Below are 24,909 nucleotides of genomic sequence, written 5' to 3' on the forward strand. Positions count from 1 at the left end.
AAATAGCTCGTACTGAATCGGTGAACGAATATTTTAACCGCAATCACTGGCCTGAACGAGCCATTAAGGTTTGCAATTAACTTGCCCTATACCTTCATAAAAACCCCATCAGCTTGGCAAGGAGTCCTGATGAACCACAAACCAAGCTTGCCACTGTAGATGAAAAGAGGAAAAGAAAAACTCACCCGAGTCGTTGCGAAGGTACGAGGACATGGCCGGGATGAGGCAGGACTGCCTGAGAAGCTCTTGCAGGACAGAGGGGAGCGCCGTGCTGCTGTGGGACCTGCTCTCGCCTGTAGACATCTCGCCATGACCCAGACACCCTGCAGGGTTAATGTAGCTGGCCAGGACCTGCGAAGGAGAATGAATTAGAAATGAGAAAATTGCGCCGAGTTAACCAACATATATCCTTCATTGACATACAAAAAAAAATAAAAAAAATTAGCAAATTTCATTAAATCAGGCTTCTAACTCATTCTTACTCTAAGGCAAATTTTCATGACCATATTTCTCTCTGAAATATCTGGGCATATTTGAAAAACTAAAAAAAAAAAAAAACAGTTTGACAACCATGCAGTGTTTCTTTGCATACTTCATGTTATACATTCATGTGTCAATCACATTTCAGTTACTTTTCCAGAACTTTATATGTTTATTTCATATTCCAAAACTTTTCCAAGACCTGGAAAGAGCTTAAAAATTCCATAACTTTTCCAGGTGACCATTAGAACCCTGAGTTATTACAGACAGAAGCAGATATGTTGCATACACCAACACACACACACACACACACACACACACACACACACACACACACACACACCTGTAGCAGGCAGGTGACGTGCTCCTCCTCCAGTCGCTGTTTGGTGAGTGCCTGCTCTACATCCCAGCCAGAGGCAGTGGAACCAGTGCCAAAACCAGTTCCCTTGGCCCAGTACAGTTGCTGCTCCTCTGTGGTGCTGCCGCCATGCCCGCTGGCCACCTGAGGCTACACACACACAGACAGAAAAATAAACAACACACACACACACACACACACACACGCTCAGCCCTCATGCCTCCAGGGTACAACTTGTGAGTAAGACCCTGAAACAGAATGTGTGATTGTGTCCTCGCATCTAGGCCCTCAGGTTGTGGTTTCGAACGATGCAGAATTAAATAAAACAACAGAGCAGGAGCAGAATAGAAGATAAGGAGGCAGGGAGCGGTAAAAACGCCCTGCGTTTATGTGCGCCGTCCCTCTCTCTGTACAGGGGTGTGCAGGTTAAGATACGCACTCGTCCCATCATACATGCCGGAGTCTGGAGGGAATCTGACAGAACAAGCGACATTAAATCAGCCCGGGAACGCGCCGCTCTTCTGATTGAAGGGCAATATAAAAAAGGAGCGCTGTCAGTACAGACGAATGAATAAGAGCCAGCGGCCATCCACCAGCCCATTCCAAATGCTGCGAGGAACCGCTGCTAGGTGCAGAGGTCACTGGCGCTGAAGGTCAGCCATACATGTGTCTTGCAGAAATAAGTCAGCCCTGAATGATTCGGTCATAGCGAAGATCACAGTTGGAGAGATTAATGGCATTACTTCATTATTCGGCAGAATATAATACATAATTGCAATGATGTAGTCTGTAGAGAGTACCTTACTCAGTTATGCAAACGTGGGCTTTGCTTATAAGGTTCGCTTATAACCGAAAGGCTCAACTCAACCCCAGCCATTAATTAAAATGACACGCACTGAGAAATAAGGTTTGTGCTCTGCCTGTGTCCACTTGTTGGGCCTTATGGTAGTGATTCTTTTAAGACTCTCAAAACTGTATAGTACATCAGGGTTGTAATTCTGGTGCACTGCTCTGCTTGCTGGTCCTTTTTGAGACCATGGTGACTGCCGTGGAAGAGATCTGCAGTTGAAATTAAACTGGGTCTTATGGGCCCAGATATAGTATAAAGAGCTAGTGTATAACCCCGATTAACATTATTGTGTAGTTTTATTTTTAAATTATCCCCTTAAATTTGGTGGAAATAAAAGAATTTTCTCATTTTTCATTTATTTTTATTAACAAGGGCAGCCTATAGCCTCATTGTGGCATAGCTGTGTACAAACTAGGAATGCTAAGGCCAAGTCTTCCATGCACTTATTAAGGTCGTTACAAAGGAGTCATCTACCAGCTCGTATCTTTCTCCAGTCGCCAGGTGTGTTGCTTTACGAACAAAACGTTAAAACAGGTTTTGGGTTATTTATGTTCAGTTTCCATTCCCAAAACTAAAATAAAAGAAAAGAAAAAACAGGGAAGCAATATAGAGGGAACGACAGTGTAAGGCTTAGAGGTTCCAGTTTGACTGCAAATAATCGATAATGTGTGTGCGTTATGTGGTTGTTGCAGGAAAGTACAGTTCAGTGAGAGTAATCACCCCATTTAACAGACACCACAGCCTGCAAGCCCATGATTCAACTCTCATTCAAGACGCTACCTCAGTTCTACATGAGACAGGGACACAAAAAGGACGCGTCTGAGCCTAAGTAGACCTCATCCTTATCATTCAGGGGGAACAATTACCCCATTTGTCAAGGGCTCAGTGAGAGCCACCCTAACTGGGCTGAATAAGGCCTTCTGCCAGTCAGGACTATTCATAAAAAAACGTTTCTAAGTGCTATTCGCTCTCAGAGACCGGGGAGGGGAAAAAATACAAGTTCATTAAGTCCCAGAGAAAGAAGCTACTTTCGGCTCAGAGCTTAATCAATACTCAATGACAGCAGCTCCTCCTCACTCCACATATCAGCTGCAAGGAGCTTTACAGCTGTACATTTCGGAAGACTTTTTCTACCCTTCGCTGACTATATGGGGGCAGTGGTGGCCGAGCGGTTAATGAAGCGGCCCCGTAATCAGAAGGTTGCCGGTTCGAATCCCGATCCCGATCATGGCTGCCCACTGCTCACCAAGGGTGATGGTTAAAAGCAGAGGACACATGTTGTGTGCACTGTTTAGTAACTAACGAACTAAAAAAAAAAAAAAAAATTGTATTAGTATTAAATGACAGGAACCTCTGAACCATGTGTGCTTTTATGTTGATTAAGGGGAGAAAATATGATTGTTATTGAGTGTTATAAGGCATGCAGTACCACCTGTGTACCACGTGCTTGCGCATGTTTGCACGACTGACCTCGCTCTGGCTGCCATTGGAGCTTGGCACGCGCGGTGCATGGTGGCTGAGAGCTGACAGGCAGGCCAGAATGAGGTGGATGGCTCCGATCTCCAGAGCCATGCGACGCAGCAGCAGCCCGTCGTCCGTGGTGAGGGGGGTGGAGCTGAACAGGGCCCGCAGCACATGGAAGGGCAGCGTGGGCAAAACGTTGGCCGAGGGGGACTGGAGGATGTGACCTGGCCGGAAAAAGAAGACCTTTACTAAACGCCGTGTCACACACAGACTGCAACAGCAAGTGACAGACAGAAATGTTCCTCTGTAACCATGGATGCACACGGGAGAAGAATTATTTACCCACGAAGGCACGAGCCCAGTGAGTGGCAAGGACGAATGAGGTCACATCATTTAAATCAGATGGATACAGATGGCATAAACCTTGCAAAAGGGCAAAATAATAATTTGGCAGGCTGGTCATGCCTGGGCCATGCGACCGGAGTCACAGCGCACACTGTGTCTGGCATCGCGCGGCACATCAGTCATTAGGTGCTGCTCTCTCAAGGACTGAATGGAGGAGGGAGCCGCTCAACACACTACATCAATAATGAATGCGGACCAGCGGCAGGCCTGGCTTCGGTTGTAGCGTATGGGAGGGCGACATGTCAATACGGACCAACACTACATTATCGGCAGGCTTAAAGAAAGACCCGGCCCCAAGCAGACCAGACCAGATTACACCTCCCACACGGGCCCTTCTGATGGCGCAAACATCTAATATATTATATGACAGGCAGTTAAACGTCTTGGTATCTATAAAGTGGACTTATCGATCCAGGTTCCATGAACTCAGTCAATCAGCTGTCCATCAAACACAGCCTGAACACTTCACAAGAGTTCGATTTTCCATATCTTTCTGTAAGCAAGGATCCAAACAGATGCTCACAGCGGTACACTACCAGACGGACCATACAAAAAAAGCACGAGCCACGGGACCGCGACAACTAACGTATGGTGGCTTCAGTGAGACCGCAAACATTTTGAAAAACAGAGGTAAAAAAAAAGAAAAGAAAGAAAGAAATTATTTTATAGGCTTAAAATGTAGGTGATTCTTCTCTTGATTTAACGCCTCCAAGAATTTGTTTCCAGATTGGCAGCATCCGTATGCACGTGTTGTGTTCATACGTAAGGCCCTTTTCCCCATAACTACACTCTGTGAAGAATGAACATTTGTTATGGGTAACATTTACAGTTTGTGCTCGTCCTTTTTCCCCATTTCACCCAAAAGTTTATCAAACTGAACTGATTTGAACACCACTTGATATCGGCATCTGAATTCTAACGTGACAACCCAGCTCTGATGTTTTTCCGGAGATTTGCCGCACTCATCATCATTTAAAGCTACAGACACCGAAACGGTGCGTCCTGGGAAATCTCATTGTGGGATCAAAGTGGCTGTAATTCTGCACCGAGGCTGAATTTCGGAAAGAGACTTCAGATACAGGACTAGGGGACCAGTGAGACCGATATAAAAACTTACATGTCAGTGACCCTTTGACTATGGTTTGCGAGTTGTGGTAACGACCCATGATGTGACCCAAAGAGGTGGTCGTGTGACTTACTGCCTTCACCGTCATCGGTGACCCCAAGCACCAGCCGGAGCAGGCACTGGGCGTGCTTTCTCTCTTTCAGGAGCACTTCGGCGTAACCAGGCAGGCGCAAGAAAAGGCCAAAGGCCGCCAGTGAGTGGGCGGGGATGGGGGACATGGTCTGCACTGTGGACTTGACTGGCGGAGGCTCGGCGGCGATGGTCTCTGGTGCCTCGTACACCAGCTCCCCTGACTGCTCAATGGTCACCCACTCAAACTGGTCACTGTCCTTTGGTTTCTCCTGTGTGCTGGAGGGCACCACGGGGGCGCTCACCTGCATGGAAAGATGCAGACAGACAATGTCAGGTGACAGATGTGCTGAGTCCAATATGTCCTTGAGTCCAGGAGGGTGTCAAAGCCAAATTTGGACACAGTCTGACCGTATGTTTGTGTGCCTTCAGTTCACGAAAAAAAATGCAGAATTGCATTTGGAATCAGAAGGTAATTTAAATAAATAAATAAATAAAAAATCAAAACGCCGCCAATCACACAAGCAGAACTAAGCCAAAGAAAATTTGGTTGAGATAAACGGTGTCTACCAATTTTTTTATTTATTTTTATTTCCCAAATTCACTGAATAAATCGAAATGAATCGCGGTCTCATGAACCACAGCTTTGTGACAGTGAGCTAGCGTTGACTGTGCAGGGCGGCAGTAATCGGCAGTTGAGTGCTGCTGAATTGGTGGGTCAGGTCGGCCCTGATGGAGGGAACTTGAACAAAATGCTGACAATGTTGCTGACTGGGGTGAAGCAGGGTTCTGGCATCGTCTTTCAGCTGTGGCAGGGAGGCGGAGGCAAATGCTCCTTTTCTGAAAGGAGTGTGGTGGGGCTGAGGCGTTCATTAGGCATGATATTGTGCATTAAAATGACACAGGAGAATTAATTTTAAGACAGTAGAATTCAATTTTTGTGCTATTCTCTCAAACATTGTAACTTCTTTAAAATATTAGTTATTTAAATAATTTAAGTTGGTTATAATTGTGACAAAAGTTTTGGTTCTCAAACTGTGGTAAGAAATTCATTGCTGGTTCCTGGGCTCCCTCTAGTGGTTTGCCAGGACACTGAAATTGTCAATATTCACAGCGTCTGTATGTGAAGTGAAAGCAGCAGAGCACACAGTGCACACAATGAAATTTGTCTTCTGCATTTAACCCATCACCCTGAGTGAGCCATGACAGGCGTCCGGGGAGCAGTGTGTGGGGACGGTGCTTTGCTCAGCAGATCGGGATTCGAACCGGCAACCTTCTGATTACGGGGCCACTTCCTTAACCGCTAGGTAACCACTGCCCCACAAAATGTTTAAAGGCGATGGCAATGCCTGTCCACAGTGCATTACAGTTAATGTCCTCACTCTTCACTGTTTGATAGGAGTGTTGACACTGGATAGTATTCATAATTTGTATATTAAAAGTAAAAATGCCTTAAGTGTGAACTAAAATTCCGGAGGCTTGAGAGCAGGCTCTCACCTGCTGGATGACATCAGGGTACAGCATGGGCAGCCTCTCTGCTATAAGCGCCAGGCCGCCCATGCCGGCGAACACCTGCAGCGGAGACTGGATGGGGTTCGTCTCCAACAGGGACTCATCGATGGCGGCGTCCAGACACTCCTCACCCGGCATCATGGGTTCATCCTCCGGGCAGCTGCTTAACATCTCACAATGCTCTGGAGGGAGATCACACACGAGAGCGAATTGGGGACAAAGACAAGCAAACACAAAACCAGAAAAGATGAAAAGGGGGCTGCAGAAATGACGCATATTAAATTATGGACGCTGTCTAATAAAACATTAAGACAAGCAGCCCTAAAATGGAGGTCATCCTGCAGGACGGTTAAGTTCTCCCACTCTGACTGAACCTTCAGATAAGATTACCCGGGAGCAGGGGCAAGCGGAGGGAGAGAGGACGAATGGTACACGAATATATATAAAAACTGCAGCAACACACACAAAACCACAAGCTATTGATCTACCTCGCAACCATAATACAACCCTTAGAGAACAGTCTGCCTGCAGTTTGGTTTCAGGGTACGGCACAGAGCGTCTGCGCTTCTCTCCGTATTAGGAGAGAATATAAATGGTTTGTCGGTGGACCCCGGTGGGACGACTTCACCAGGCCCGGTTACACACTATTGACTGCAGACGGTTTTCCGCATCACAGTCATCTCCAGGAACCAAACGCCTCTGCAGGTCTCACCCTTGATGCAACGAGCTCCGGCGCATCTTTCTATCCTCAGTGCTGCTGGTGAAGGGACAGGGAATTAAACTTTAGCCTGCATTGAGCTGTGACAGCAGATGTGTCCCGGGAGAAAGTACCCCTATGCGACTAGACATTTCGCAAAAAAGGTAAATGGCACAAACAATAATGGGTGTCCTACATCACTTTAAAGGATGAAGGACAACAAATCCACAAACAAGACCACAGCATCTTTCGTGAGACAGTGAGGCGACTTCACCAGACAGATCTGACCGGGACGTCTGCTCCTCTCTCAGCAGGCTGCTGCTGGGCACAGCAATGGCTGCCCATCATCCGGGCAGCGAGGGAACTGCCCTGTTATGCGGTCAAGCATGGCCTCACACAGACAAGGTACAAAATCAAGAAGTGTCAGAGGTGAGCGGGGATGCCCACAGCTTTTCAGTGATGTACAGCGTACAGAAAAAAAAACTAAAACAAAACTGTATTACGGCCTAACCCACTGATTTATAAAAGAAAAAAGAAATTGTACATAAAAGAGGCACCCTTGTCTATTAGCTGCATGTGTCCCCGTTGAAACATGGGATATTAATGGCACAAGATGTTCCAGGCAAATTTTATTTATTTTTATTATTATTATTAAAGAAATGCCGGTAATATCCACAATTACATACATTACGCAAAAGCTTTTTTTCAGAACTGTGCTTTGAACAGTACTAAAAGTTGTCTTCTTCAGTACTGGAACTGAACAGCCTGAAGGTATGAAACCACTTCGTCACACATTTTCTCAGCAAAAATGCAAGAAAAGCAGAAGTCATTGATCACTATCGCCATCTATCCTCCGCTGCACTCGAGAGCCTCGGCAGCCAGACTGATCGCTTTTAACTTTTCTTCATGTCTGTGTGCGAAGCGCAAAATGGCTGATCTGAAGAACTTAAGTGTGAGTGAGTTTGCTGAAAGAGTTTCATTGGTCCACTGTGACCTGCCTGTTCTGTAATTCCATTGGTCTGATATGACTAGATGAAATGTGTTGGTGGCAGGAAGCGTGTTGGCCTACAAAAAAAAAATCCATAAAGCGTGTGAAAAAAAAAAAAGTACAATCTTATATGCCAGACTTTAAGGTAGCAAGGAGGAGAGCGCAGAGTTCTACAGACTTGTCTAAATAAGATTTTGCCACCTTCAATCATCTAACTACCTCAACATGTGGAGTGGAAATGAATCGTTTGCAACATATGAAAGCCTTCAACTTCGTCTTTGAGAGATTCAGTTAGACACAATTTGCACAACCACACTGTTAAAAAAAATATATATCAGCCGCAGCCTTTCCGAAAATGGCTGCGGCTGATATTTATGATGCCATAAACAAAAAGCAGCACAACGCGAGAGTGTGACCGAGGCTGCTGCAGGAGCTTTCAGAGTCAGACCCTCCCTGAACTAGACAGGTAACGGCAAAGACGAAGATAACAAATCAGCCTTGAGACCGGAGGCACGGGCTCTGCATTTTTACGACCGCACGACTCGTTCGCCTCCTTCCTGCGGTGATCTGCCTCACAGCCACCACAGCATTTAGCATTCAGAATAGCGCGGGGACGAACGAAATGGATAACCACTTTATGTCTCTGGTATAACCACCAATTGTAATGCTCACTCCTCCCTGCTGGTTTTGGTAGTGGCAGCTTTGAAATGGGGGGGTGGATGCATTCAGGGGAGGAGAAGCGATTCATCCTCGTGGAGAATGAGCTGTCATGTGCTGGAGGAGATGCGGTTTACTCCCAGTGTACACTTCAATCCCAAAGGAGAGCCTTGTGCATGTGCTGCGTGCGGGTGTCGCACATGTGAAGCATTTACCTTTTTCGGTCCGCAGTCGTTTGAAGGAGTCGGTCTTGGACAGACCAGGGTCTGAGATGACCTTAGAGCCCAATTTGACGGTTAGGTCTATGGATCGGTAGCCCTGAGGCAGCTTCCGGTCATACAAGAGAGTGAGGAGCTGGGCCAGGGTCATCTCTGCTGGCAGGGGCTGGCCTGAAGGAGGGAATAAGAGTTTTCTTTATTCTAGAAACCATCTTAACTAACAGGAATATTATAATGCATCAAGAAAACATCAATATGGATTTCATTAAAATGCACCAGCCTTTAGTGCACTTGAAGTAACATTATTGCATCTACATCTATCAAACCTTTAGCAAATGGTGGTGGTTGTAGCCTAGTGGGTAACACACTCGCCTATGAACCAGAAGACCCGGGTTCGAATCCCACTTACTACCATTGTGTCCCTGAGCAAGACACTTAACCCTGAGTGTCTCCAGGGGGGGACTGTCCCTGTAACTACTGATTGTAAGTCGCTCTGGATAAGGGTGTCTGATAAGTGCTGTAAATGTAAATGGTATATTTTAACATTTAAATGGCAAATGAAATTCAATGCAATCGTAACAGTTCTGGTTCTTTTTCTGGTCATCAATAGGCCAAAAATTAAGAGTTGCAGCCAACCAAAATAACGTATTTATTTATAAGCTGTTATTTATAATCGAAAAAAAATAAATCATGAGTGTTGCAGTTTTCCATAATTGGTCTGAATTCTGATATCTGTTGACACCGTTTTATACTACTGAAGCATGAAAAATTCTGCAACCCCCTTTTTAACAACAACTCATATCTCAGAGTGTGTGTGTGTGTGTGTGTGTGTGTGTGTGTGTGTGTGTGTGTGTGTGTGTGTGTGTGTGTGTGTGTATATATATATATATATATATATAAAAGATAATAAAGACAGTAAAAGGAACCAGGCAGGTTACCTGGTAGCAGTTTGTGGTACAAGTGGAAGACAGGCACACTGATGGTTTTGGCAGACGGATCGACGCCAGAAGAGGAAGCCAGCTTATCGCTCATTACCCGACCCCGACGAGAGGGTGGACGAGGTGGTGTGGACAGAGCGCGCTTAGACTGAGACTTCAGCCCTGCGATAGAAAAAGAGACAGAAAAATACGCTTCTTCATTTATTGGCGTTACTAAGCTGCCTTGCTGGTGAGTCTGAATTAAGTTTGAATGTTAAGTTCTTGACATAAAATTCTTTTACAGGGGTGCTGAGAAAAAAGTAAGAACACAAGGACAAGGCATCTATGAGCCGTTGCTGTTTGAGAGATGAGCAGACTACCTGAGGCTACGACGACACTGTAGTTGTCCTGGAAACCATTATCGGCCTTCATCTTCTCTTTCTCCTCATGATTCTTCTTCTCCTTATCTTCCTTCTGCTCGTTTATCAGCTTGGCCGTGATGCTAGGAGTGTCTACAAGGAGAAGGGGGGGCCAGTGAGAAAACACCATTACAGCCCTTCACAAACCATCAACCCCTCAAGCGCATAGAGGTCAAGAACGCTTTGACTACTGCTTCCATAAAACAATACTTTAATGCTTATAGCACTCAGTGTCCATGCCAGCTTTTAACAGGAAAAAAGGTGGAATTAGATTAGGGTCAAAATTACTGAACACAACTTTTATAATATTAAAGCAAAAGTAATGAAAAGTTTATTACTGGTGCAAGAAATAAATAATAATAAAAATGTGATAAGAATAGTAAACCATACAAATGAACACCGGCTACTGACAAACAGGCTGAAACCCAGCAACTCGGATAATGACATGCTGCTGGGCTTTCACAATTTAAGCAGGCATAGAGAAAGGGACTTATGGTTAAGCATCTGGCACTGTACTAATACAATCATGTCTGCCTGCGGGACTAATGTTTGATCCCTGAGACCACGTACCAGCCTTTTAAATGGCATTCAGAACGTTCGTTTTGGGGAAACGCACCTGAGACCCGGTCCAGGACCTCTGCCAGGGTAGTGGAGATGGGTAGGTGGAGCGTGCGGTATTTGTGCCCTGCACCATACATGGGATGCTGGATGACATGACTGGTGGCGTTGATTCGGCCTTTGTAAAGCTGCAACAGTGTCAAAATACGAACAAATTAGGCAACAATAATTAACAACTCTACACAGCAGAGTGAACTAAAGTGAACAAGAGTAAAATAAAAGCAAAACTTTATAATACAACAAAAATACAATTAGTTTTTTCAGATAAAAATTCTATATAATTGAATAGACCACATTTCAAATCATTTTACATATAATTAGACATATACCATTAGACAGAGCGGCACGATGGCGGCCTATAGATTTTACATTGGACTATAGATTATAGATTTTGACATGTAAAACAGATCTAGTAATCCAAATGTTGGCTAATGTTTTCCAATAAATTTACAAAAACAGACATCAAAAGGGAGGAAATGAGTGAAAATATTTCACCACATTCCCTCTCCTCCGGACCGACACTTTTACCACATTCCTCATCTAGCCATATGGATTTTCCGACGTTACAGGATTTGACAAGGCTCCTCATTCAGCATGCATCGTTGCAGGTGACATTTATTTATAGGCGACCGAGAGCAGTCACACAGGGCAAACAAAGCTAGTCACCAGAAGTCACCACAACCAATCACATATATTGAAGCGTTAAAGCGAAATGAGTATAACAACCGTGCAATTTCAGTCTCCAAACCAACATATGCGCCATAGAGCACGAGAGACCGGAAACGTGAGTGTGAACACGTCCTGTAGCTAAAGGGAGGAACAAAAAAAGTGATGTCAGAATCCAGATCAGTGTGCAGTGTCTTTGTGAAGGTTAATTAAATCGTAGATTAGTGCTCACACCCTAATGTGTCAACATTGAGGTTACAATTCCTACGATTTATCGCCCACTGATGCCAAATAATGAACCCGAGCTGAAATTAAGATGCTTGTGGGAGGTAACGGGGCTCTTGGCAATCTGCTGCTGGAGTGACCTGCTAAATTGCACCGGCTCTAAAAGAGGCATCAGCTCGCAGGAAGCTGGCACGTCCCCTTTTGGCATGTCTGGTACAATGATAATTCTCCACCTTGCTCACAGAATGCCCCTCAACCCTCATCGAAAGACCTCTGGGAGCCACCGGAACATGGGGAAACTATTAGTTTCAATTAGCTTAACAAGGACTCAGCAGAGGCTCTCAGAACACCACAATGCTTCATTAATAACGGTGCAGACTGGCTGCCATTTAAGGTATGGAGCTCTGATGACTGTACATTCATGGATTCATAGAGTAACTGACATTATGAATTCCATTGGGAAATGTATGGTCTAAGGCTGACCCCTGGTGGCCATGGGGTAGCAGTGCAATGTGAACCATTTTTGCTTTTACCAGACACCAAAATTTGTTATTTATGAATGTGGATCAGTGAAAAGATGGAAAAATAGCAGCCAACCAGGGGAGATTTTAGGTGGGAACGGTCGTATATTTTTAGGCCTTTTGCGTATTGTGTTGGACTCTGAGGCTTTGTGCATATTCTGACCCTTCACACAGGGCTAAACTTCCCAAAGGCTGAACAGGGCCCAAAAAGTCCTACTAATTGGGAAGAAATTGGTTTGGATAAGACTATATGGAATGTCCTTGGCTAATGCTGCTATGTAAACAAATGCACAATTGCTAACTGGAGGTATCTTGTTCCTAATTAAAAACAGTTAGATAGCCAGAGATTAGTAAAGAGCAGAAATCGATCAATAATGTCAATCGGTGGTAGTAGCCTAGTGGGTAACACACTCGCCTATGAACCAGAAGACCCGGGTTCGAATCCCACTTTCTCATTTGTGTCCCTGAGCAAGACACTTAAGCCTAAGTTGCTCCAGGGGGGGACTGTCCCTGTAACTACTGATTGTAAGTCGCTCTGGATAAGGGCGTCTGATAAATGCTGTAAATGTAAATGTCAATCAGATTCGCAAGCGCACACACAAATATTTCTCATTTCGGGTCAGATTTTGCATGAGCAGTAAGAAACTTGGTGGCCACCTCCATCGAATAATATTGGTGGCCAGTCCAATGAGGGATGACTGATTATCTGGGACAAATCAATCGTTCGAAATATTGGGGAAATGCCCCCTGAAGGATGTATCTATGCTAATTAATTTTAAGCTGGGTCGGGACCCCCCATATAAACGCAGCTTCCTGCACTTCTTTGACTTTGGCTATTTACTGAAGAATACTGAAGATTCATAACAGAAAAACACATAATTCAAATGAATGGGATGGATCGGATTAATGAATACATTGGTAAAAAGAAAAGGAAGGGCTCACCGGGCAGGGTGACTGCAGGAAGACGGTGACTTTCTCGTCCTCCAACATTAGCTGTAAGAAAAGCCTGCGAATAAATCCGGAGATATTGCCCGAAACTGGAACATTCCCATGTTGAGGGGCGGACTGAAAGAGTTCACATAGAACCTGGAGGAAGAAGAAAAAAAAAAAACTGTCAATTCAATCAATTCTTTTCCACTGGACAGCGATGACCACACACACAGACCTGAGCCATGAGCCTCTGGTTGTTGGGGTGGCAGGAGATGCACTGAAGGAAGAAAGCCACAGTGGCATTCTCGATACTGGTGCGCTGCTGTGTGGTAAGGCCACCGGCTCGCCCGCCCGACGCCAGGGAGTAACGGGAGCTGGAGGCTTGAGGAGGGGGACTAGAGGACGAGGAGGAAGATGCTGTGCCCACACTGTGCCCACTGCTGCTGGCGCTGGAGTGGCAGAGCAGGAATAGCAACGCAGTCCACAAAGGGTTCACCTCGGGCCCACCCAGCCAGTCCTTCATGGCATGGCTGTTGCCGACCTCTGTAAGGAACCGCAGGACGGGCGCCGCCAGGTCTGGGGAGAGGGTGGTCCTGTTCACGGAGGAGGGATGGTTGAGAGGGTGCTGCTGCCTTCGCTCAGACTGCGAGGTGGCCGCTGCGTTGGCGGCGGCACTGGCAGCCGGTAAGGGGAGGTCAGCGCTGGCCAGCAGGCCGCAGCAGAGGCTGGCCAAGCTGCGCACAAGCAGAGAGGGCAATCCCGAGTCCAAAAGTTGCTGGACGGCCCCGGGGGATATGGAGGCTGCGGCCAGGGTGGCCAGCTGGGACTCGGAGAGGGATAGAGGAGCACGGGCATGTTTGGAGTCGTCCGTGAGGCTCGCGGCGGCGGCGGCAGCATCGTGCTGCTTCTTGCCATCGTCGGTCATGGAGAGCCTGTGCTGGGCCTGACACTGGGCCGCCGGTGCAGAAACTATGCCCATCCAAGACATGAGCAAGGAGAAGTAGCTGGGGTGGATGTGGCACATGGAACACAGCAGGCTGTCCACCGCCTTCTTCAGCACCACATTGCAGGGCAAAGACATGGACCAGTTATACAGCAGCCTGGGAGTGAAGAAAATCACAAATCAATGATCAACATGACCTCCACATGATGAAAGATGTTTACGTAGTTATACTGAATACTGTATAACTGTGTACTGAGAGCTGAAGTGTACATGCATTAATAGGGTTGATTGCTATATATGTGAGGCTATGCAGTATTCATGTGTCACCAATAAAGACTGCATCCGTCTGCATGAATAAAGGATGTCAGCAGCCAAGAGGTTGGGTACAGTGGAAAATGCAAGAGCCATATTTAAAACCACCAGAGTAGGGCTAGGCGGTATGGCCTAAAAATAACATTGTTATGCCATAATCTAGCATGATATACATCTAGAAACCTTAAAATTCCCTTTATAAATCACCGTACAGATGTAGAATGTTATTGCATGAAGTCGACTGCCTCCATCTCCAAATAAAGTCCCTAAAAATCACGTAGGCGGTCACTATTAGACCAAACACGGCAAGTGCTGTGTAGCCATTGTGTGCTACTGTGTGCGCCTTAAGAGCGATCTTTGTCCAGCAAAGCCTCTGAATCTTGTTGAACTTTGACTCCTGTGCGTTGTGGCACATATAAAAACAGGGCATCGATGCGGGATCTCAAACTAAGGTAGAGGAGAAGTTGATTACAGCAGTGATAAGTTGATTTGTGGTGATTCCATTCAACCGTATAATCCTATGGGGTCACTGCGAGGAAAAATGCGTGGCAGAGAAGCGAACCTCAAAAGCAATAACATTAGGCTTTATACATGGTCACAATATGGTCATTTACTACATTGAACGGGTATATATAGTTATATAGTGTGTGTGTGTATGTGTATATGTGTGTGTGTGTAATGTATATTTAAAGAGATGTGATAAGAGTTATGGGTAAGAAAACTCATATGAAATGTACATTTGAAAATGATAAATGTGTGTATGCTCACTCAAAAAGCTCTCTGTTCAGCAGTGCTGGCAGGTCATAGTCAACAGGAAGCTCGTAGCTGTGCCATAATATGGCAGCCACACAGTGGAGGTGTGAGGGGGACGGCATCAGAAGGCCATACTCCCGCGAGTATGAGGCACTGGGGCTAATGAATCCAATCGGAGAGCTCCTCTTCAGGGCTGCAACTCGTGACGAATCGTGCACCCACTGCAGCAGAGCCTGGATCCTGAGGGCCCAGAATACAAAACCTCATTTTTCACAGCCAACATTTTCCTTTGGGGAGAGCGGGAGATTGCTTACAAACCTGTCTTTAGTTCCCAGGTCCTGAGTGGTGCCAAGCTGATAGAGGATGTCAATGGTCGAGTCAGACGACAGGCCATTGAGTCTTCCAAAGAGCAGAGGGCTGTTCAGGTCTAAAACAGACAAGCCGTGGCTATTAGAACAGACAAGGTTGACTGGTGAACAACCTAAAACATACAGAAATCTATGAAAGAAATAAAACAATAATACATAGTTTGTGTGTTTTAGTAGCAATTTGACTACAAAGCCAGACCACGCTGAATGAGAAGGCATAAATGTGGTGGTAGCAGCCTAGACTGTAAAACATCTGTCTATGAACCAGATTATCATAGGGACACAGGCTGAAACCCCATTTACTACCATTGTGTCCCTCAGCCAAACAACCAGCAGAACTGTCCCTGTAACTACTGATTTTAAGTTGGTCTGGATGAGGCAGTCTGATAAATGCCATAAATCTATGCATCTACAGAAATTCAGTTAAGTTTGATAAATATCCACAGACAATTATGTGTGTGGCAAATATGTGGTAAACGTTTGACACAGAGTGATGGTTACATGTCTTAACACTAGGGGACACTACCAAGTGTTTGGAATTAGTGTCGTGCAGTTACAACAGATGCATCACATGAAAGGATAAGACCAAAAACATATTGAGAAAAATGACAGCGCAGTTCATTAGACAGAAGTAGTGTGAAAGGGGGAAGCAATGTTCTAGGCTTACTGGCAGGATCGGTGCCTGAGGCGGCACAGTTCCTCAGCAGTATGTCAATGAGCTTGAGTCCAATGCGAGTGGACTGCAGTCCGATCTTCACCAGCACGGCCTCGATGTTGGGCGAGTGCATGCCGCAGTAGGGGGACATGAGCAGCGCGGCACACGTCTGCAGCAGGTTCGCTGTGGGCGCCGCCGCGCTTGCCATCATCAACTCCAGATCACTGATGTGGGTGAGGCAGTGGTGCAGCAGACGCAGCCAGCCGATGCTGATCGTGGAGGCGGTAAAACGGCCATTATTATTACAGCAAACACACATTAATCACAAAAGACAAAATCAAATGTTGTTTTTGTCAAATAACATTGTTGACTGATAAAATCAAAGCTACAATAAAATGTCTATTTTTGTTGACTAAAACGACAATTTTTTTCTCTTGTTTAACTGAGTTATTATTATGCAGTATTTCTGTTTCTGGTGCCTCCAAGGATAATTCTGAGTAAAATAAGACTAAAATGCACTTTTAGTCGACTGAAACTTGACTAAAATTAGTCTGGACATGATTAAGGCTAATAAAATGAGCACTTAATGACACCCCTACGCATATTCCTCCCTGAATTAATGTCAGTCATACCTTGTCTTGGAGACCTGGTCCTCAGAGGGCAGGAAGGGATTATTGACTGTGGCAGAGGAGGTGTTTCCAAATGCAGTGAGCCCCAGCAGCTTGATCTGCGACAGGCCCAGGGTGCTGGCGTCCCTCGGCCGGTGCAGCCTGAGGCACACGGCTGAGGCGACCTCAGCTTTTACCAGCTGGATCTTGATGTAAGTGAGACCGCTGGTGATGACCGGTGTGGACAGGGGCAGCATGTTCAAACCGTCTGCACTGATTTCCACAGAAACAGATGAGGGGCAGGCTGTAGAGAAAACCAGAAAAAAAAGCTCAATGAAACATGACTTCATATTTACTTTTAGCAAACCATGGTATAAGAGAGCAAATCTGTGAAGTGTGTAATCAAGGATCTACATATTTTTTTAGTATGCATTAAAATGTATTTTTTTAAGAGTTTTGATATTTGTGAACACCACATTAACACACCAAAAGAAACAAGTGGGGATTCTATGTTGCCAAACAGACGCCACTTTACTTGGGAGAAAATAGAGTAATGATAATGAGTTAAGTCATTTAGTTGGTCTGCCTGTGACTAATGGCGGCATTTAAAGTAAAATCCATACTCACTGGCAAGTGAGGCGAGGTGTGGTTGGATATGGATCTCTTTCAGTAGGACAGCAGCAGGTAAGTGGATGGTGAGGTCACACCAGGCTTCCTCAGGCAAGAAGATGTAGGACCAGACTGCTGACCGAGCCCTGCGATGGGGAGAAGTGGCCTGCAGCAGACCATCTGCAGGTGGTGCTGTAGGACTGCTTGAGTTTATTGTGCCTGAAACCAGACGACCCACAACCTTTTTCAGCCACATTTTTAAAAATGTAATACTAAATATGAAAACCAGTGTCTTTCACAGTAACCTTAGGGGAGAGAAAGAATATAAATACATTTCTACTTATTATTTTATCAGCGATGGACCCTGCACCCATTTCAGTCCTCTCAAGCTTCCGTCCATTTAATATACATTTAATCAATGTTCCCTCTCTGTTTGTCTAATTTAAGCTGAATATTTTCAATTTTGTGTGTGCACATGTGCATGATGAGAATGTATATGTGGGATTGGTGACTGACATTCCCTTAGCATTCAAGCAATGAACACTGTTCCTTCATAGAAGATATTCCTTTGTTGAGACCCATATTTGATTCCCCATGTATTTGATTAAGGAAATAAGGTCCAGTCTTACCCAGTGGGGCAAAGTTGTGGAGCCCCTCAGCATTGTCTGGTTCCGAGGCAAGCACGCGGGCCTTCATACTACCATCTGCAGCCTTGCCTGGTCCAGAGTCCAGGAACTTCATGATTGTGGAGACCATGCTGCGGGCTGTGTTAACGATTGCTCGCGTGCTGGTCACCATATTGTTACATATCAGCTGCACCCCTCCTACACACAGAGCACGAACACAATATTTCAAGGGATGGTGGTCATCCGAACAGTGCATGCTACACATTTTTCTCCCCTTCAGTTGCATAAATGTGTTTTTACCCATGTCATGAAAGGCCTTGAGTGCTTCACTGGTGTCCAGAACCCTCAGAATGAACCAAAGCAGAGGCTCAGAAAGCTGACACGTGGACAGAGAACCCTACATACAAATGAGAATGTATGACAAACTTATATCCAATAGTAAAATTAATAAATACATTTTCTGCATGTATACATTCAAAAATTCCCAAAAATCACAGAGGATTTAATTTTTAAGCAAAAGATAAATTATTGTTGTTTGTCCATTATCTTCAGCACTTTGAAGTCCCATGGCATCACATAAAATTATCATTAACACAAGCTCCAGATGGAAAAAGAAAGTCTAAGAAAGCAAACGAATGTACAAAATGGGTGTGAGTGGATTCAAGCAGTTCTGGGTTTTTGTTTTACTGTACCTGTCTCCCCATGTACCCACAGGCCATGTAGGTGAGGATGGGCTGCAGCATCACTTGAACAGACGTGGCCCTCTTGCTCAGGGTGGTGAGGATTGTGAATAGGCCGTCCCCTACAGAGATGGCATCGAGACTGCCATGAAAGTTCTCATGTTTGGTCAGATGAAGGCCACTGGCTCCTAGAGAAAATGGAAAAAATTGAATATTTGTATGAAGAATGACTTTCCAACAAAGATCAAGAGCTGATACATTGATTACAAAATAGTCCTTTTTAAGGAAATAAGATACATACATAAACAAATATAAAAGTTGCTTTCTTTACCTATGATCATAGCCATGGCACTGCTGTTGCACTGACCCAGGGCAGACAAGATCTGACTCATGATCTGCTGATTGGCCAAAACCAGGTCTGCCACTCCAGCCGCGGGTCCCTGGTGAGGGGCAGAGCCCACCCCAGACCCCTCTTTACTGCCGCACACCTTCTCCTCGTCCGATACGCTGTCCATTGCACCGCTGCCTGCCGGAGCCATGCGCCCGCTGAATTCCCGGTCCCCGGACAGAGGCAGCTGCACCAAGGTGTTGACCAGCTTTAGCAGGTCAAACATCAGCTGGTCCCGGGTGGTCTCACCACACACCGCTTTGGCATCGCCCGGCCTGATTATGTTAGCGAACAGGCCGCCGAAACAGGCGCGAGCGCCCACCGAGCTGTCTGAGCCGCTGCGCGAGACCACCTTGTCTGAGCAGGTGATGTAGTGGTGCACCAGGAAGGTGATGGACTCGATGACCGCGGAAATAGTGCTGACTGACACCACCTCAAAGTTCTGCTCCAGGGTGAATTCCAGCAGCTTGACCTGAGCGTCCAGTGGCCCCTGGCCAGATTGAAAAGGCCCCCTAAAAAGGCGGAGACGGAAAATAAAGTCAGACGGGAAAAAACGTTGAGTGACACGGTGACAGTCAATGAAATGGACACAGCCAGAGGCAAAGAGTGGCAATCAATCACACACACCTTTCTGTGGACAGGATGTGAACTAGTTTCAGCAGGAATTCACTGAACATCTGGGGACACGTAGAGGAAAGGTGCACTTGGAGTCTGGTGAGAAACTCTTGCATAGCTTGTGTTGCAGTAGGTCCCACCTACAAGATGGTTTTGAGAAAAACAAGAGAAAAATCCTTCAGTAAGGATGCCAATGTGCATCCTTTAACTTGCAATCACTTTAAGTAGATGTCCCAGCCTGCAAAGACTTATTTCAGGGATGTTACCAAACATTTGTCAAAATTGTCATTATTTGTCACCCTTACTAAACAAAGACTTTGAGGTGGAATGCGTTTTTTTATTCAAAATGGCAGATTGTTATATATATTCTCCACTGACTCTGTAGCAGTTATCATAACTTTGGTCCTCAAAAAGTTACATAACAACTCATACGCACTGAACTCTGGCTTATTTTGCTATGTAAACCAATCAGGACGCTCTTGTCTAGCACAGGCAACACGCTTTTCGCGCATCTCTCAAGTGCGCCTTGCACAAGCTATTGTCTCACGTGCACGCTCTAGTTTTCTTGCTCTGACATTACATTCAATTTGCAGTCATCAGGGAGCCGCTATCAATAAGCGGGAGACTCCCAGAACTTCCGGGAGACATGGGATGTCTGCTTTAAGGGTCTGTCAGAGTAACCAGTCGTATGAAAATTCAATTAGGCATGCTCAATGTAATGCTATAAACAGTACCTACAACATAATTAGCCATGTGACCATTCATCATGTCCAAGTATGAAAGGCAAAAAAAAAAATTGCAGTCAGTCAATCGGATTCAAGGCACCACTATGTGTTGAGTGGCTGAGAGAAAATACCGCACGCTGCTGCTTTTCTGAATACAGGTGTGGAACCCGTAACATGCGCAAGTAAATTGTACCTGGGAGCTGTGCTGGCTGGTGCCATGAGGATTGCTCCCAGACAGGAAACGGACGAGGACGTGGACAAGTGTGGGGTCTGAAACCATCTGCTGGGCCGTACTCTCATGGGATCCTATTGCACTACTGGAGGCTGTGGAAAACATTTATGCAGAGCTCAGGCTCGAAGCTACACTTTTGAGTGAATATTATAGTTAATGTGTGAATTCAACTCACCACTGCTGGGCATGTTGGTCATGAGGGTGAGGCTGTGGAGCACTAGACACCACGTTCTCAGTGAAGTGTTGGGATACCAGGCCAGGACGGAAAGGAAACTGCTTATGGAGGCTGAAAGAAGCATAAAAAATTAAGTAAAGACTGTAATTGTTATTATAAAACCAAGAGTAATAGCCATGTAATATATAGCTCTGGACACTGAAACCGACACACAGGTCGCAGACATTCACCTTGGTTGAGGGGAACGGTGGGTGCCCGGCTGGCATTGAATAAGACGTCAGACCTGCTCTCATCTGAGGCCAAAGAACACGAATTCAGGCTGAGGGTCAGCCAAAGCTGAAGGAGAGACTCCAACTAGCAGAACACAGATAGAGAGAAGTTGGTATCCATAATACATTCTCAGATAATCTCTCACACCCCTGGCTGAATAGAAAAGTAACCTTGTCACCATGGTTACAGAAAAGACCACAAAACATCTAATTTCCTATTCATCTCATTCAACTACACTGGCTCACCTGGACGTGGTGCAGTTGCAGCATGGAAAAGAGCTTGTTGAAGCAGGCACTCAGCATGGGAATGGAAGAGGGCTGCACTATTAGACTGCTGCCTGGAGGAGATCCATGGAGCCCCCGCAGCAGGGAATCATCTGTTCCGTTAGAGGACTGGACTACTGGAACAGGCAGAAAATGTGACCCATGATGACTGGGTTTAGATACAACAAAGGTTTTGGAGTGCCTCATTTCACAGAGCCGTCCATACCTGACGGATACGTAGATGTGAGGGCCTGCAATATGGAGTCTGCCTCAAGGGTTGCCATCATCTTCAGCATGAGCTCGGCCTGCTGTTCCAAACCCACCTCCAGACGAGCGTCTAGAGCTGGACGACAAAGAGTCATGAGAGTTCAGCAGAACAGTCCGTGTAATGCCTAACTTCCAGTCCCAGACGTCTCACCTTGAGAGACAGAAACTGACAGACTTTGAGAGCCAGGCTTCTCTGTAGTGACTGGAGGTTTGGACACAGGGATCCCGACACCACCAATATAGGGGTTGTAACTGTAAGTACCATAGTCAGCTCCCCAGTAATCATACCAGGTGCTGCTTATGGGCTGTAAGAGAAATAAAATGAGAAAAACACAAGTAGCAGGAGGTAAGGTCATTAAGGAAAAACAAAAAGTTAGAAAAACCCAACTGTTCTGATAATAGGCTGATGCAGACTGTGTAGTAATAAGTACAAACAGCAGAAAGCAGCAAGTAATGAGCTTTACCTTAAAAACTTTGGCGGCGAGTGGATCTTTTTCCAAATCAATATCTAAAGGATCAATATCAATATCCATCAGGTCTTGTAGAAAGTCAAAGTCTTTATCTTTTTCCAAAGATGACAGAGGTGGAGCACCTTTGGGTAACGAAAACCGCTTTAATATTGCCAAGCAAACAAACTAAGAGCAGCAAAAATGCACAGAGGCACACTTTAGGAAGTCACTAGGCAATTTTAAGGCCAAAATGTGTTGAGAGGAAGAGGATTTAAAACAGTGGATGTTTTGCCCTTTTAAAAAACACATCTACTACCTAACTTTTGACATCAACTTCAAAGATGTCATCCACTATTTAATCTACCACTTTAGGGGCAAGTCATCTCCACTGCTTACATGTCCTCTTCCAGGCATTGTAGGAAAGTGGCTAAAGTCATACAAATGCATACAGTTCTATAAGAGGAAAAAAAAAATATATATATATATATATAAAAAATTTTTAATTTAGTGGTAAAGCAGAGTCCGTGTATTAAAGTCTGTCATGGGAAGGCCTACCAACGCACTTTGGAAAACAGAGGAGCTCCCAGGAGTACCTGCGAGGATATCTGGTGTGAGAGTGTCGTCGATTGTCTCCACCAGAGGGATGGGCGTAGGCTGAGGGAGGGCGTCGTCAGGGTCGACAGAGGAGGATGACGCCCCCGCCTCATCTCCCACCGCCCCTTCCTCCATCCCCTCTAGAGACATGGGAGACAGCAGTTCTCCTGAATGGAAAAAAACATCACCGTTACAAAATCAGCATGTGCCAAGTACACCGAGCAAACAATGTTCTAATAAATACATGGAATTAATTTCTAATTCATGCATTAGACTTTTTAGCTCGAAAGGATCACACACACAAGATGAGTAGCGTACCAGCCAAGATGTCCTGCAGCATGCAGGTAAGTGAATACTGTGCCCAGGCTCCGCCCCACGAGATGTCCCCTCGATTGAAGTCTGTTCCCACCAGCAACAGCAGCAGGCGTTCCAGCTGCTGCTCAGACACCACCTCACATAGGTGGATGGTTGGCCGCGTGGCGTTCGCTATCCGAGCCAAAACCTGAGAAGAGGTCCATCAAGCCACAGAGTGGGAATCAGGCTAGTTCAAAACCACATCATTTTCGACTAAGAAAACGCTGTAGTTTTAATTACTTACTCACCAGACAGGTACAGTTATGGTGAAAGATCGATGTTCAACCTTACCTTGCAAACAAAAAGCAGAAGGTCTGCGTGGCAGGTGAAGTCCATGGAGAGCAAAAAGAGGGCCAGCTTCTGCACTACTGAGATGCAGCGCTCATGGGACAACGTGAAGGGCAGCAGCTCCAGCTCAGGAGCCTCCTTTACCGCGGTAGCCTCTACGTCCAGGGTGGAGCGTGGCCACTCCGCAGTACGCCGCAGGCGGATCAGATCCTTAAAGTGCTACAGGGTGAAGATGAGATGAGGATATGTTTAATGTATGGACTGAGGAAAGACTGTTGAAGATAAGATGATGCTTTATTAGTCCTGTAAGGTTCCCGGCAGGACCAGGCCTGTCCCAGCAGGGGACATCCTGACACCTCAGAAAAACCACGAGAACCAGGAAACGTAATCGATCCCACAGACTATTCTCTACCAAATGGTCACAAGATCAAAGATTGACCCCCACGGACAATTATTACCAAATGGTCACGAGAACGGGTGGATGAGATCTCTCCCACAGATTCATCATCCTGAGGATGGCGGGAAAGCCCCTCTCACCTCTGGGGGAAGCAGAAAGGTTCCTTGAGTGTTTAACTTGAGTACAATATATATATGGAGGTATCATGACAATACATGCGTGTTTAGATTGATTTTCATTGGCTCAATGTCCCCTGTCACATAAATTAAACAGATATAAGATACAACAAATATGTTATTACTAAAACCAAATCATAAACAACATCAAAGATCTCCAACACTTGAGGGGGTCGTATAGTGACCCCCCCAAAGTGACCCAGATCGAGGATACAAAAGGGAAGGTGACATGCCGTTCTAGGAGTTACTGCATTCAGGTTCTCCCACACATGCGATGGTTTTAAGAGCTCTGCTACCTGTTCTTTAATCCAGCGCTGTGTGTAACATCTGTTGGGTATGTTGGATTGATTTTCATTCTATCATTCTATTTTGTTTTGGACAATTAAGGAACTGCATTTACTATATCTGTAGAACTGTGAAGATTATGTATCATAATAAATGTAACTATTGATATCCTTAATCTCCAGTCTTGTTATAGAATATTCTGTCAACTAAAGTTGTTGGTCATAGGGGGAACTTTCTGATCGTATGGCAACACGCCAGATTTATGTATGTTTAAAGAACTTCTTGATCCTATAGCACGTAAGTAGGTATTTTATGTGAACCGTAGAGAGTTCCTTTTCTCCTACCCCTGGTGTGATCAGCCTGTCAGTCGGTGCAAATCCGCATGGTAGAAAGTTATTTTATTAATTATACTTGATCTATTAACTGGCCACTGTTTTGCTGATCAAGATTCGTTAAGTCAATGCAAATTTGCAGAGTCTTTAGTTCTCCCTGACTTTATAAATTATTCAGTCCCTATTGTCCTCTTCATTCCAACTACCCATCTAAAGTGAATAGTCTTGGTAGTTATATTGGAGTCAGATTATACAGATCTAAGACTATTTATCCGGTTGATAAATAAATTAGTTTTGTAGATTCGTTATTTTATTTTGCGTCAAAAAACGTCATACACGTTAAACCCTTCACCGTCGTATCAAGTTCCGTTATTGGGCTGACAGGCGGGTTTTACAGTTGGTGATCCCGACGTGATCTTGCTGCC

The 24,909-nt window shown here is 45.4% G+C and overlaps 1 protein-coding gene across 6 annotated transcripts in view; it reads right to left on the reverse strand.

Moving 5' to 3' along the window:
* birc6 (baculoviral IAP repeat containing 6) overlaps window positions 1-24,909 on the reverse strand; it is an 88,042-nt gene that overhangs the window by 34,267 nt on the left and 28,866 nt on the right. For 3 of the 6 annotated variants that reach the window (XM_028988226.1, XM_028988224.1, XM_028988223.1), the window contains exons 35-65: window positions 23,298-23,513; window positions 22,971-23,154; window positions 22,622-22,819; window positions 22,074-22,201; window positions 21,761-21,914; window positions 21,569-21,685; window positions 21,325-21,479; window positions 21,040-21,163; window positions 20,810-20,920; window positions 20,596-20,726; window positions 19,690-19,817; window positions 19,006-19,574; window positions 18,687-18,862; window positions 18,295-18,391; window positions 17,998-18,192; window positions 17,387-17,587; window positions 16,784-17,063; window positions 16,164-16,420; window positions 15,447-15,555; window positions 15,144-15,368; window positions 13,356-14,220; window positions 13,133-13,276; window positions 10,777-10,906; window positions 10,122-10,253; window positions 9,763-9,924; window positions 8,822-8,995; window positions 6,250-6,446; window positions 4,757-5,057; window positions 3,159-3,376; window positions 824-988; window positions 186-351 (exon numbers count right to left, since the gene is read on the reverse strand). In XM_028988226.1, coding sequence (XP_028844059.1) covers window positions 186-351; window positions 824-988; window positions 3,159-3,376; window positions 4,757-5,057; window positions 6,250-6,446; window positions 8,822-8,995; window positions 9,763-9,924; window positions 10,122-10,253; window positions 10,777-10,906; window positions 13,133-13,276; window positions 13,356-14,220; window positions 15,144-15,368; window positions 15,447-15,555; window positions 16,164-16,420; window positions 16,784-17,063; window positions 17,387-17,587; window positions 17,998-18,192; window positions 18,295-18,391; window positions 18,687-18,862; window positions 19,006-19,574; window positions 19,690-19,817; window positions 20,596-20,726; window positions 20,810-20,920; window positions 21,040-21,163; window positions 21,325-21,479; window positions 21,569-21,685; window positions 21,761-21,914; window positions 22,074-22,201; window positions 22,622-22,819; window positions 22,971-23,154; window positions 23,298-23,513 — 6,409 coding nt within the window. The remainder of the gene's footprint in view (window positions 1-185; window positions 352-823; window positions 989-3,158; window positions 3,377-4,756; window positions 5,058-6,249; window positions 6,447-8,821; window positions 8,996-9,762; window positions 9,925-10,121; window positions 10,254-10,776; window positions 10,907-13,132; window positions 13,277-13,355; window positions 14,221-15,143; window positions 15,369-15,446; window positions 15,556-16,163; window positions 16,421-16,783; window positions 17,064-17,386; window positions 17,588-17,997; window positions 18,193-18,294; window positions 18,392-18,686; window positions 18,863-19,005; window positions 19,575-19,689; window positions 19,818-20,595; window positions 20,727-20,809; window positions 20,921-21,039; window positions 21,164-21,324; window positions 21,480-21,568; window positions 21,686-21,760; window positions 21,915-22,073; window positions 22,202-22,621; window positions 22,820-22,970; window positions 23,155-23,297; window positions 23,514-24,909) is intronic. The other 3 variants (XM_028988228.1, XM_028988227.1, XM_028988225.1) reach the window with 2 other exon arrangements.

The sequence above is a fragment of the Denticeps clupeoides genome, chromosome 8, assembly GCF_900700375.1.
Source record: "Denticeps clupeoides chromosome 8, fDenClu1.1, whole genome shotgun sequence".
Classification (NCBI taxonomy): domain Eukaryota; kingdom Metazoa; phylum Chordata; class Actinopteri; order Clupeiformes; family Denticipitidae; genus Denticeps; species Denticeps clupeoides.